At 41.5% G+C, this 15,251-nt stretch overlaps 1 protein-coding gene across 3 annotated transcripts in view; it reads left to right on the forward strand.

The window, feature by feature from the left end:
- Positions 1-15,251, forward strand: part of MCC (MCC regulator of WNT signaling pathway) — a 526,282-nt gene that overhangs the window by 136,441 nt on the left and 374,590 nt on the right. For all 3 annotated transcript variants that reach the window (XM_070796812.1, XM_070796814.1, XM_070796813.1), the window contains one exon: positions 9,683-9,897. In XM_070796812.1, the coding sequence (XP_070652913.1) occupies positions 9,683-9,897 (215 nt within the window). The remainder of the gene's footprint in view (positions 1-9,682; positions 9,898-15,251) is intronic.

Below are 15,251 nucleotides of genomic sequence, written 5' to 3' on the forward strand. Positions count from 1 at the left end.
CCTGGCTTCTGCCCCTGACCTCGGATGTGGGGTAGCTCCTCTCGGCCGCCTGCACTTAGTGCGCCGGTCGCGGCCACGCTATAGTCCATGGGGTCGCAAAGAGTCAAGCATGACTGAGCAACTGACACTTTTTCACTTTTCATAACCAATATCAGGAGTGAAAAAAAGACATTGTTACAGTCAGAAAAAGAAAAAGAAAATATTATAAATAGCTTTCTGCTGATATACTTAAAAGTTTAGAAAACATAAGGAAATTTCCAGAAAGTAGAGCTTACTAAAACTGATTCATTAAGGGATATAAAATATGAATAGTTTTATAACTAGTAATGAAATTAAAACAGTAATTAAAAAAAAAAAATCTTTCCACAGAGAACACTTGAGGCCCAGTCAACTTCACCAGCACGGTCTACCTAACACTGAAGTGAAGTGAAGTGAAAGTGGCTCAGTTGTGTCTGACTCTTTGTGACCCCATGGACTATACAGTCCATGGGATTCTCCAGGCCAGAATACTGGAGCAGGTAGCCTTTCCCTTCTCCAGGGGATCCTCCAAACCCAGGGATTGAACACAGGTCTCTCGTGTTGCAGGTGGATTCTTTACCAGCTGATCCACTAGGGAAGCCCAAGAATACTGAAATGGGTAGCCTGTCCCTTCGCCAGTGGATCTTCCCGACCCAGGAATTGAACTGGGGTCGCCTGCATTGCAGGCAGATCCTTTACCAACTGAGCTACCAGGGAAGCACACCTAACACTGAAAGAGCAATTAGCTCCAGTCTCACATAAACTTACATATAACCTGATACCAAAGCATGACAAGTACAGGGAAAGAGAAATCATAGGCCAGTTTTACTTTTGAACAGAGATGTAAAAATTGTAAATAAAATGCTAGCAAATCAAAATCAATAATACGTAAACAAGATAGCACATATTTTGACTATGTTGTATTTGTCTCTCGAATGTAAACTTGCTTTAACATTAGAAAATTAATATAATCTATCCTATTTTAAAAGCTTAAATAAAAATCGCCAACTTTTCAGTAATAAAGAATAAAAGAATTCTGTTTTTTTCACTGAGAAGCTAGAATCACCATTTACTTTTTGTACTCCTATTTGCATATTCCCCACCCTGGCATTTTCCCATTTTGATCAGACTAATTTTCATCCAGAAACATGAGGACCCCTATGGGGCATGCCGATAAGGCACATGTATGATTCTTCTCACTACAGAGAACAGGTCCAGATTAGCATTATCCCCATTTAGTCTTATGATACTTAAAAATCAGTGACTACCAAGGGCTTACTGAATACACGGTCCATTAATACGTCTTGTAAGAGAAGGATAAATTGATCCAAAATATGATCTCTGCCTTCTAACCAAGAGAGACAAAATCTTTAAAAAAATCTTGAACTCTTGTAGACTGTAGGTGTTAGCCCCCCAATTCCAAGCCAGCCTCAGTGTCAAGTGAAACTTAATTAACCCTTCTTTACTCCAGTGCTTCCCCATTTTAACATACTTTCCCTAAAATCCCTTTTGAATTCTTTAGCCCTGAATTACCACCAACTTGCTATTGCCTTCATATGTCCAGTTTAGACAAATCAAGATAAGATGCCAAATATTATTTTTAATTTTTTAAAAGGTTGAAGATGATTACCTCAGCATCTTTATTCATTGCTGAAGGGAAGACACTTTGCTTTTTATATTAAATTTGGTGAACAACAGAATAGTAGACTCTCAAGCTGAAGAATTTTAAAAGCTATTTGTTCCAGCTATCCCTTTGACTGTTCCTAACCTCTCTCCCATTTAGTGTTCTCAAGCCTTTACTTAAACACATCAAGGACTGTTGAACTTGCTTGTACAGAGTGGAACATTAAGAATTATCCACTAATGATGATGATGTTGATAAGTGTACTCCAATAAAAAAAATGCATTTCTTCATTTCTTTCTTTCTTGTCACCTGTCAGTAGTTTTGGGGTTTTGAGTAGCTTGGGGAAGGGAGTTGCATTTCAAAATGCGTCCTCCACTCTAATGTGCCACAGAAATTCAGTGCATTGTCCTCAGAGAGGACACGTGATCTGTATTCAAAATAGAACACTAATAGGCTCACTTCCTAAAGATTGCCAAAGGCCAAAGAACTGACTTTTATCACCAGGGAGATAATATTATTTACCTCCCCTTAGTAAGATATGTGCTTCGAATTACTTTTTGTTTTTTCCCAGAAGGACACAGGTTCTTTTAGCTATCCTTTTCTACCCAATTCTCCTTGAAACCACAGACACAGATTTTAAGATAGTCAGCCTGTGTTTGCAATGTAATTTGTACTGGAGAAAGCTAGAGGCCCTCATGGGAATTAAGCTCCTGAATTTTATACCAAGAGTTGACATTAATAAATGACCAAAGACTCATATGGTGCTTCTGCTTTGGACTAAATGATTTACTACTGCTTTTGTTGATGTCAGTATTATCTAGGAATTGTAAACGTGCCATGATGGGGACAGCTGACACCTGGCTGTCAATTTGTTCAAATCCACTGTGCTTCTTTCTGTTGGTATGTTAGGTCTCAATTCAGAAAGGTAGCTGCTTCCAGTTAAAAGGAGTATTTTCTCTCTTGCCACTGAGGGTAATAAATTAGGGAGTTCTCTCTAAACAATCCACATAAATGCCAGATTAATGAGCACTAAATACGAACAGTATCACAAACACTGTTAGTACATGTTTCAGGATCCCCTAAATGCTCTGTGTTATCACCTGCCTGTGATGTGATGAGAAGCCTCTGACGTTCAAATGAAGGATGGAAAAGAAAGAACTAGAGGTAGAAAACAGGAGTGGTTAGGATGGCCAGAGAACAAGTCTGATGAATAAATGTCTACTCTGCCCTTGCTGCCACCACTGCTGGGCTGGACAGATTTCCTCATGGTTCTGGCCACATGGGAGAAGGCAATGGCACCCCACTCCAGTACTCTTGCCTGGAGAATCCCATGGATGGAGGAGCCTGGTAGGCTGCAGTCCATGGGGTCTCGAAGAGTCGGATACAACTGAGCGACTTCACTTTCACTTTTCACTTTCACGCATTGGAGAAGGAAATGGCAACCCACTCCAGTGTGCTTGCCTGGAGAATCCCAGGGATGGGGGAGCCTGGTGGGCTGCCATCTATGGGGTCACACAGAGTCGGACATGACTGAAGCAACTTAGCAGCAGCAGCAGCTGGCCACATGTTTTGGGAAGGCCAGGTGTCCTCTGGATACGAGTTGGCCAAGTAGAAAAGAGGAAACAAAGTCTATCAAACCTGATACCCAGAGACTTTGACTTATTAATGGAATATTCCATTCTCAGGGAAACATAACTTTGGCCCTGATCTAATGGGCTATTTTCATTGTCTTTAATGCTGATATTAAGTATACTACAAAGCTATTGGTGACATTTTAGTCATAGGTTAGGTGTCAAAGATGTATTTTTTAAGAACTGGTCATTTTAACAGGTACCTTTCAGAACCTGGGTGGTATACAATTTCCCTCATGTGTTTGTTCCCTATTGTCCAAAATGGATTACAGATAACTAAAATCATGAGCTGTGGCCAGATAATTGCTCACATTTCTTGGTCAGTTTGTCATATACCAGGAATTGTCTGAAATGTTCTACATATTTGAATCTTAACTCTCACAACACATCTATGAAATGCATACTGTTGAGCTAGTGGTAAACAATCTGCCAGTGCAGGAGGTGTAAGAGACACAGGTTTGACCCCTGGGGATCAGGTTTGACCCAGGGGATCGATAAGATCCCCTGGAGGAAGGCATGGTAACCCTCTCCAGTATTCTTGCCTGGAGAATCCCATGGACAGAGGAGCCAGGCAGGCTGCAGTCCATTGGTCGCAAAGAGTAGGACATGACTGAAGCAAATTAACACTAGACATGCCCATTATAAAGATGAGAAAACTGAAGTTTAGGTTACATAATTTGCTTGAAGTCACATAGTTGGTCATGGTGACTCTTGACTTGACCTCAAGGAATCTGACCACAAAACCCCAGCTCTTAACCACTGTTCTATTTAAATGAGCAAAGTCTCTAAAATGAAAGAAAATATCTTTTTCTTAAAATGGAAAAAATGAATTCATTGTTCCTAGGCTGTTGATAGATCTATGTAAGATAATGTATGTAAAATTCTCAGGACAGCACCTGGTCCTTAATGGCTTTGAATAAATTTTATCATTCATGATTATTGTGTCTTTAACATAAATATCAGGTCCATCACACGTTGGTCGCCTTATTCTCACGGGGATTTGGTTCATGGAAGGTGGCATAGCGCCTTTGGTGCATAAGCATGCTAATTGCAGGCTTTAGAACCAAACCTGGGTGGCACTTTGCAAATGGGATTAAAGCCCTAGCTTGTAGCTGCCAAGTACCCAGCAGAGCAAGGATCTCAATGTTTGGCAGATTTTCTGTTCCAGCATCCTTTCTGAAAGCAGGGTTTTCCCAGTGATGTATTTTATAAACATATCAAATTGCCACTTGTTTCTTATGCTTTTCTGATAAGAGAAACATTTGGAATCTGTGTCCTGCCACATTTAAACACTAAATATTCAGCTTTTAAAAAACACATCTTACCTCTTCCTTCAGAGCACCCGAGAGGATTATGGAGGCAGACATCATGGCCTCCTTTGGTTCTCTGTGTGTAGAGATCTCTAGGCCCAGGGAGTGCTTTGGCCTTTGGTATTTAGAGGGGTGCTGTAAGTCACTTTCCTTACTAGCCTGGAGAACCTCTGCTCAGTGCTTATCATGGTCTGAATATTTTGCCCCCCCCCCCAAATTTATACATTGAAGCCCTAACCCCAATGTGTTAGTTGTCAGAGATGGAGCCTTGAGGACGGAAGAGGGGAGAACAGAGTTAGATGAGGTCATGGTGACGGCATCCTCCTGATGGGGTTAGTGTCCTTCTAAGAAGAGGCACCAGAGAGCTCATTGAGCATGGGGCACTGTAGACGATAATGGTGTCCATGTTCAGGGAAAGAAAACACAAGCCACCTCCCTGTGGTCAGTAGGCTTCTTTTGAGGTTAGCAAGAGAGTGAAAAGAGACTGGCATGAGGCTCAGGGTGGGCCTAAAAACATCAAGCACTATCATATTTCACAGAGCAAGAGTTACCAGACCTACATTTTTTGAATTTTCCCATGAGTTCTTCCAAGTTAAATGACTGATTTTGCCTCAGGATTGTTGGGTTTTGTATAGAAAAATCTAATGTGACAACAGATTGGAAGAGAGTAATGGGAATAGTCTACTGTATATTTGAGTTGAAATGCAGTTGACTTATGATGTTGTGTTAATTCCTGCTGTACAGCAAAGTGTCTTAGTTATACACATCTACTGCATTGCTTTAAAATGCACTTTGTTGTTTGTGGTCCATTTATATAGAAGCTAATATGATTGTCTTGGCTCCTTGGCAGAGGATCTGCATTCTCAGCATCACTTCAGCAAAAGTTGTTAAGGTAATAGTGTGAGGGCCTTTTGATCTTTCTGATTAGCATGGAGCTTAGCTAACCTGATGATATGACTCTGACTGAAACTGGGTTTGGGTCTGTTAATACAGCATAATAAATTCAAATGGAGCTTCCTTGGGCTGTCTAATCCAAGAAACAAAGTTCTCATAAACAACTTTGCTTAAAGAAAGAAGTTTAAGTGTATCATTTGTTTTGATTTTTTAAATTAATCTTCATGTTGCTTTTCCTGCTTAAGAAGTGAAACCCTGGGATACTACAACTGTGGGTGATTCAGCAACCCATTCAATAAATGTGTAATAAACACCAGATATGTCACAGGCTAGGGTCAGACTTTATTTTGGGGGCTCCAAAATCACTGCAGATGGTGATTGCAGCCATGAAGTTAAAAGACACTTACTCCTTGGAAGGAACATTATGACCAACCTAGATAGCATATTAAAAAGCAGAGACATTACTTTGCCAACAAAGGTCTGTCTAGTCAAGGCTTTGATTCTTCCAGTAGTCATGTGTGGATGTGAGAGTTGGACTGTGAAGAAAGCTGAGCACCGAAGAATTGATGCTTTTGAACTGTGGCATTGGAGAAGACTCTTGAGAGTCCCTTGGACTGCAAGGAGATCCAACCAGTCCATTCTAAAGGAGATCAGTCCTGGGTGTTCTTTGGAAAGAATGATGCTAAAGCTGAAACTCCAATACTTTGGCCACCTCATGTGAAGAGTTGACTCATTGGAAAATACTCTGATGCTGGGAGGGATTGGGGGCAGGAGGAGAAGGGGATGACAGAGGATGAGATGGCTGGATGGCATCACCGACTTGATGGACGTGAGTTTGAGTGAACTCTGGGAGTTGGTGATGGACAGGGAGGCCTGGTGTGCTGCAATTCATGGGGTCGCAAAGAGTCAGACATGACTGAGCGACTGAACTGAACTGACTGATGTGCAAGGTGCTAGGGATACCATAGTCAAACATAAAAGACAAGTGCCCAACCCTATGCTACTTGCCTTATGTGTGACCTACCAGGCTATCAATGATTCTACCCATTTCTGAGCTCAGTCTTCTGGCCACACATTACTGGAGCCAGGACAGAGAATGTGAGTAGGCCAGGCAGACAGAGAGCATTCAGAGGAGTATACAGAAACAGGACAAGCATTTTGAAGTCTGTGTTGAAATGGAAAGCAAAGCTGCCCTTGCAATTCAGTGAATAGACTTTAATATTAAAGTAAACTTTCAGTTCAGTTCAGTCGCTCAGTCGTGTCTGACTCTTTGCAACCCCATGACCTGCAGCACGCCAGGCCTCCCTGTCCATCACCAACTCCCGGAGTTCACCTAAACTCATGTCCATCGAGTCAGTAATGCCATCCAGCCATCTCATCCTCTGTCGTCCCCTCTCCTCCTGCCCCCAATCCTTCCCAGCATCAGAGTCTTTTCCAATGAGTCAACTCTTCGCATGAGGTGGCCAAAGTACTGGAGTTTCAGCTTTAGCATCATTCCTTCCAAAGAACACCCAGGACTGATCTCCTTCAGAATGGACTGGTTGGATCTCCTTGCAGTCCAAGGGACTCTCAAGAGTCTTCTCCAACACCACAGTTCAAAAGCATCAATTATTCGGTGCTCAGCTTTCTTCACAGTCCAACTCTCACATCCATACATGACCACTGGAAAAACCATGACCTTGACTAGATGGACCTTTGTTGGCAAAGTAATGTCTCTGCTTTTGAATATGCTATCTAGGTTGGTCATAACTTTCCTTCCAAGGAGTAAGCATCTTTTAATTTCATGGCCGCAATCACCATCTGCAGTGATTTTGGAGCCCAAAAATATAAAGTCTGACACTGTTTCTCCATCTATTTGCCATGAAGTGATGGGACCAGATGCCATGATCTTAGATTTCTGAATGTTGAGCTTTAAGCCAACTTTTTCACTCTCCTCTTTCACTTTCATCAAGAGGCTTTTTAGTTCCTCTTCACTTTCTGCCATAAGGGTGGTGTCATCTGCATATCTGAGGTTATTGATATTTCTCCTGGCACTCTTGATTCCAGCTTGTGTTTCTTCCAGCCCAGCGTTTCTCATGATGTCCTCAGCATAGAAGTTAAATAAGCAGGGTGACAATATACAGCCTTGACATACTCCTTTTCCTATTTAGAACCAGTCTGTTGTTCCATGTCCAGTTCTAGCTGTTGCTTCCTGACCTGCATACAGGTTTCTCAAGAGGCAGGTCAGGTGGTCTGGTATTCCCATCTCTTTCAGAATTTTCCACAGTTCGTGGTGATCCACACAGTCAAAGGCTTTAGCATAGTCAATAAAGCAGAAATAGATGTTTTTCTGGAACTCTCTTGCTTTTTTGATTATCCAGTGGATATTGGCAATTTGATCTCTGGTTCCTCTGCCTTTCCTAAAACCAGCTTGAACATCTGGAATTTCACAGTTCACGTATTGCTGAAGCCTGGCTTGAGGAATTTTGAGCATTCCTTTACTAGCGTGTGAGATGAGTGCAATTGTGCGGTAGTTTGAGCATTCTTTGGGCAGTTGCAAACATAACAAAATTGTTTGCTTTGGTAAAGACATGTCACCCTGCTATATATCATTGTATGAAAAGAGTGTTGGGTCAGATTGACTAAAGAAGATCAGCAGAATATGAACAATAGAGGAAAAGTATCTGAAGTGGTTGCAGACAAGACACTTTTCCTAATTACCTTGGTGAAATTCACCAGTCCCCAATAAGAGGAGATTGGAAATTCACATCAGAACCTGCTGTACATAATTTGTAGTTTTCTGTATGTAATTATACTTAAGTAAATTGTAGAGGAATCTGCATATGTTATCCTTTCGTAGTACAAATTGAATCATTTTAATGAATCCCTTTTTTTGCAATTAAAAGTCATGTATCAAGACCCACTGAAGTGAAAACTCCACAGGCAGGGCCTGCATTTCCTCATGCTCGCTGCTCTACCCCCTGCACCTAGCATGGTGTCTGTGAGCAGCCCTTTCTTTGTCAAGTTTTCTGACTGCCCAGGTCTTTTGCATACTCATCCTTCCCTTGGGAAAAGGTATCATCTTACAAATGCTATCTCCCCAAAGAGGAAACCAGAAAACACATTTCCCAGCCTTTCTTGCAGCTGAGACGGATATACGTGACTGACTTTCCACCAGCCAGCTGCACCCACAAGGGACTTCAAATCAGAAGTAAATATAAAGAAGCAAGCATCACCCCAAATCTAATTTTTTCTGGCAAAGGTAGCAACTGAAGCATCTGTCTTTCTCCTCCAGTAAGCTTTCCCCGAGCAGCCCCCATCCCTCATGAGGGCTGTTGGGTTAGACCTTCTCTAGGTTTACTTTTCACTGTACTTTTCTGTGCTGTTCTAATGGTTAGCATCTTTTATTAGGTTCTAATCTGCTGTGGTAGTTAAGGTAATCCTAATTCCTCTCCAAACCAAAAATATATGGTGAATCCAACACAAAAGAAGTTTCCTTTTCCTGATCACATAAAGGTAAAATAGTACCTGGGCTCAGCAGACAACCCTGCTGCAGGAGGTAGTTCACAGATCCAGGCATCTTCTGTCACGCAGCTTTGCCATCTGTACCACACAGCTTCCAACGGTGCCATGCCCATCTGAACCAGGCCAGAGGCAAAGGGCAGGAAGAATCACACTCTGCGGGTTTTATGAGCTAGGCTCTGCAGCTATGCTTATCACTGGTGTTCACATTCTGTTGCTGAGAGCTCAACCACGTGGCAGATACAGTCTAGCTTCCCGTAGTTTCTTCCAGGTATGTCGACACCAGAAAATGACAGTAAAGTGCTGTATCTAACTTTCTATCTTCCCACTTGCTTCCTTCCTGCTCAAATGGGGAAAAGGATGACAGAAGGCTCATCTTACAGAACACTAAATCACAGACAGCTGTAGCTGTGATCTGGCTTCCCATTTTTCGGCTCATTGGTGCTTTTCGCTAAACATTTCTGTTGGACTGGGAGAAGGCGCATTTCATTGGGTAGTTATTTCTAAATGCTTTGCCTGAAATGGCTTTTATCTCCAGGCACCCCATGTGTCACTTTGAAAGGGAAAATGCTTAGTGTGCAGCCGGGAGCCACATGTGTTCTGACATGTGGATTTCCAAATCATTGCCTCTTGGCCACCCACAGGCTAACACAGGAAACATCTCCTCTCCTCCCCACCCCCAACCCCGTCTCTTCTGGACCTAGGTGCCTTATCAGCAGCCAGGGAGAGCTGGGAGTACTACTCGGGAGCCAGGGACCTCCAGAGCCCGGACTTGCAGAGTCAGCCAGCCCTGCAGAAGCTTTTGGAGTATGGGGGAAGTTCTTTGCACCAGCAGGCTGCTGTGCTCCGCAAGCTGCTCATGAAGTCCCCGCGCTTTGGCAACTCCATAGGAGGAAGCTATCTAGAACTGGCCAACACGGTGAGTCCTTTCTGGTTCAGAGAACACATCTTTAGGCCTGGGTGGATGCCAATCTGCATATTTGAATTCTGAGCTCCAGAGGACATATCAGGTATTGTCTCTTTTTATTGAGCTAAACATTGTACCATCTCCAGCATTGCCAATAATGTTAAGTGCTCCAAATGCTTATGACTGGTGACTTCCCTTGTACTATTAAGAGCAGAGTGATTGGTTAAAAAGTGTTTTAAGTCTGTACCTTGTACGGATTTAATTTCCAGCATATCTACAATGGCTTCACCTTAATGAGAACACTTTTCTGGTATCAGACATTACAGATTAATAGGATGTAATCCTCTGTGCTCCCCAACTTGGACTTTACTCGTTTGAAAAAGAAAATGCTTCATTGAAAGTTTGATCAGTCTTTCTGCTTGTACTTTAAAAACATACTCTGTTGAAAACTTGGAATCTCATTAGGCTTAATTTGAACTTCCTTTTTACCTCAGGATGAATTATTACCATGATGATCCTTGAATGAAAAGCTGTTGCCTTCCTTTTTAAGTTGAGCTGGGAAACGAGGCTGGGTGGCTGATGGCCTGGGCTCTATTGAGGGTGACATGCACACAGTTTATAAATTAAGGTTGCTATCCAGCCATGGTGTGAAAGGCCCATAAACGGACCTGAGATTTTGAAACTGAAGTTTGAAACTGAAGGTGGTATATTCGTGACAACTTCACTTATGCATATTTACAATCTGCTTTGAGGTTTGACCAATGGTTTTCAGACTTTTTAAGTCTAAGGCATATTTTCTAATTCTGACATTTTTGGTGACGTGTTTGAAGCCACTAATAATCCTAAATACACAGCAGGAGTTAAAGTACAATCATCAGACAAATCCTAATTTAGAGACATTCTGTACAATACTTGACCAGTACCCCTAGAGATTGTCAAGGATATTGAAAGTAAGGAAAGTTTGAGAAAGAGAAACTGTCACAGCTAAGAGAAGCCTAAGAAGATCTGACAACTAAATATAATGTGGTACCCTGGCTGGGACATCAGGTACAAACTAAGAAAATCTGGGTAAATTATGGATTTTAGTTACTAACAATGTACCAGTATTGATTCATAAATTGTGACACTATACCATAATGATGTACGATGTTTATAACAGGGGAAACTGGATAAGAAGTGTATGACAACTCTCTGTCCCATCTTTGCAACTTTTCAAAAAAATTTTAAATATATTAAAACTACACAGGCTCACACACACAGTCACTACTAGGGTGTAACTATGTTTCATAAGATCTGTAAAAGAACCCATAGTCATTGCATTGTCCCTTTAAGGACATTCTTGCTCCATTTGCGTAGAACAATTGACTATCCTGGGACTTCCCTGGTGGCTCGGATGGTAAAGTGTCTGCCTACAATGCGGGAGACCCGGGTTCGATCCCTGGGTCAGGAGGGTCCCCTGGAGAAGGAAATGGCAACGCACTCTAGTACTCTTGCCTGGAAAATCCCATGGACAGAGGAGCATGGTGGGCTACAGTCCATGGGGTCGCAAAAAGTCAGACATGACTGAGCGACTCCCCTTTACTTTCACTTTACTTTATTGACTATCCTAATTTGCCTTCCTGTGTGCCCAGGAGACTAGCCAAGCAGCAAGAAATATGTCATCTTTCTCTGTCATGGGCTTGGATTTCGGCTATGCTTTTACAAATAATTTGCAGCAAATTGAACTTTACTCTTTGCTATGTCAGATCAGCCTTTTTCAAGACAGTGACATAGAAGTGTGGGTTATAGCAAAAATCAGTGTTACACATGGATCAAAATTTAGTGGCCCCTGCCCTGAAGAGTTCAGGGCTCGAGGCCCACCAGTTTTCTGCAGCAAACCTCCTAGTGAGAACTGCAAAAATTGGTGGTTTCCTACCTCTGCTCATCTCTGTGATTCTTTCCCCACCCACCTCCCCACAAAACCTCCCCTGGCATGTGCCTTCCAGGGATCGAACCCACAACCCTGCTGTAGAAGCGCAGAGTCTTAACCACTAGGCCATCAGGGAAGTCCCAGTGCCTTGATCTTAACCTTTGCAGTAACTGCTTGCGTTCTGTTCTGTTCTCTTTACAGTCCTGTCAGAGGCCAGCTCAGCTCCCAGGTTCCCATCAGCCAGGTTCTCTTTGTGAATTATTGGTGAAGCTTTGGAATTGCTGGAGCTCTGCCTGCAAGGGCCCCTCCAGAGGCTAGTTTGAGATACACTCGCTTAAATGTTGAGCACCAGCTCACGTAGGAGTGTTCGTTTTATTAAAAGTCATGACCTTGGAAGTCCCTTGTGGTCTAGTGATTAGGACTCCACACTTTCACTACTGAGGGCCTGAATTTAGTGACCTGCTTGGGGAACTAAAAGCCCACAAGGCACACAGTGTGGTTAAAAAAAAAGTCATGACCTACACATTTACAGTTGCACACTTTTTTGTATATATGTTGTTGACACAAATAACCAACAATCAATCTATAATAGCAATAGAAAAGAGTTTTATTTGAATCAGCTGAGGACGATAGCCTGGAAAACAGCCTCTCAGATAGCTTCTGAAGAACTGGTCCAGAGAATCACACTTTTCAGCTGCTTTATATCTTATCAGAACAAAGAACATTAAGCAAGTTGTGGATTCATTTCTTCAAGGTTTCAAAAAAAGAGATCAGATGTACACAACAGCCAGCATGGCCTTGGCACCTGGGGGAGCCCTGGCATTGATGTCCCAAGACAAAAATTCTTTACTTCTGATCAGTGTGCCCTTTCCCTTATTAATTAAAGCAGATGTACAATGTATGTTTGATAGAACACAGTCTATTTTAGTTGCTGTAAGATTCAGGTTTACTCAAGTATAAGCCAGGATGGGTTCTCCATACCTCAATATGTGAAAATTTCTTTTACTGATGTTATATGTCTATAAAAGCTTATAATGAACACAGAATCACTGATGGTGATGTATTCAGTGGTATTCATTGGAATACATTGAATAAGTTTCTTTTTTAAAAAGTTGTTATTCCACAAATGAACAAATAAAATTGTACATGCTACTTAATGTGATCCTTGGTGAGAATCAGACCAAAATGAAAATGTAGGCACTTGAACTAAGTAACAGTGATTATGTTCTTTATTTTCTCACTGATTTGAACAAGCACAGTTTTATTTTTTTTTATTTATTTTTTTAATAATTTTTTAGGGGTCTTAAAACGACTATTTTATTATGCTCATGTACTCTGTGGATCGGGAATTAGGCAGGGCAGAGGGACGGTGGCTTGTCTGTATTCCTTCACATCCAGGTGTCCTGAGTTTCCTCACAATATGGCAGCTTCAGTGTTTTTTTTTTTAATTGGAGGCTAATTACTTTACAATATTGTATTGGTTTTGCCATACATCAACATGAATATGCCACGGGTGTACACACGTTCCCCATCCTGAACCCCCTCCCACTTCCCTCCCCGTACCATCCTTCTGGGTCATCCCAGTGCACCAGCCCCAAGCATCCTGTATCCTGCATCGAACCTGGACTGGTGATTCGTTTCTTATATGATATTATACATGTTTCAATGCCATTCTCCCAAATCATCCCACCCTCTCCCTCTCCCACAGAGTCCAAAAGACTGTTCTATACATCTGTGTCTCTTTTGCTATCTTGCATACAGGGTTATCATTACCATCTTTCTAAATTCCGTATATATGCATTAGTATACTGTATTGGTGTTTTTCTTTCTGGCTTACTTCATTCTGTATAATCGGCTCCAGTTTCATCCACCTGATCAGAACCGATTCCAATGTATTCTTTTTAATGGCTGAGTAATACTCCATTGTGTATATGTACCACAGCTTTCTTATCCATTCATTTGCTGATGGGCATCTAGGTTGCTTCCATGTCCTGGCTATTATAAACAGTGCTGCAATGAACATTGGGGTACATGTGTCTCTTTCAGTTCTGGTTTCCTCAGTGTGTATGCCCAGCAGTGGGATTGCTGGGTTGTATGGCAGTTCTGTTTCCAGTTTTTTAAGGAATCTCCACACTGTTCTCCATAGTGGCTGTACTAGTTTGCATTCCCACCAACAGTGTAAGAGGGTTCCCTTTTCTCCACATCCTCTCCAGCATTTATTGCTTGTAGACTTTTGGATCGCAGCCATTCTGACTGGCATGAAATGGTACCTCATTGTGGTTTTGATTTGCATTTCTCTGATAATGAGTGATGTTGAGCATCTTTTCATGTGTTTGTTAGCCATCTGTATGTCTTCTTTGGAGAAATGTCTATTTAGTTCTTTGGCCCATTTTTTGATTGGGTCGTTTATTTTTCTGGAATTGAGCTGCAGGAGTTGCTTGTATATTTTTGAGATTAATTGTTTGTCAGTTGCCTAATTTGCTATTATTTTCTCCCATTCTGAAGGCTGTCTTTTCACCTTGCTTATAGTTTCTTTTGTTGAAGCACAGTTTTTAAGAATTCCCTGGTGGTCCTTAGGACGCCATGCTTCCACTGCAAGGGGCAAGGGTTCAATCCCTGGTCAGGGAACTAAGATCACACAAGATGCTTGGTGCAGCCAGAAAAAAGAAAACACACAAACTTAAAAAATATGTTTTATTGAAGTGTAGTTGATTTACAATGTTGTGTTAGTTTCTGCTGTGTAGCAAAGTGATTCAGTTATACATACATAAATAAATATTCTTTTTAATACTCTTTCCTATTTTAGTTTATCACAGGATATTGAATATACAGTAGGGCCTTCTTGTTTATCTGTCCTGTATATGCTCTATCTGCTACCCCAAACTTCCACTCCATCCCTTCCCCACCCCACTCCCCCTTGGTAACTATAAGTCTGTTCTCTATGTCTGTGAATCTATATCTGCTTCACAAATATGTTCATTTTTGTTGTATTTTAGATTCCATATATAAGTGATATCATATGATATTTGTCCTCCCCTTTCTGACTTACTTCACTTAATATCATAATCTCTAGTTGTATCCATATGGCTGCAAGTGGCATTAATTTATTCTTTTTTTATGGCTGAGTAATATTTCATTGTGTACATATACTGCATCTTTATTCATTCATCTGCCAGTGGACATTTAGGTTGCTTCCATGTCTTGGCTATTGTAAATAGTACATGAACACTGAGGTGCATGAATCTTTTAGAAGTAAGTTTTCATCTTTTCTGCATATATGCATAAGAGTGACATTACTGCATCACACGGCACCTCTATGTTTAGTTTCTTTTTATTTTAATTGAAGGATAATTATAATATTGTGCTGGTTTCTGCCATACATCAGCATGGATCAGCCATAGGTACTCATATGTCCCCTCCCTCTTAAGCCTCCCTCCCACCTCCCACGCCATCCAAC

Source organism: Bos indicus, chromosome 10, assembly GCF_029378745.1.
Source record: "Bos indicus isolate NIAB-ARS_2022 breed Sahiwal x Tharparkar chromosome 10, NIAB-ARS_B.indTharparkar_mat_pri_1.0, whole genome shotgun sequence".
Lineage (NCBI taxonomy): Eukaryota > Metazoa > Chordata > Mammalia > Artiodactyla > Bovidae > Bos > Bos indicus.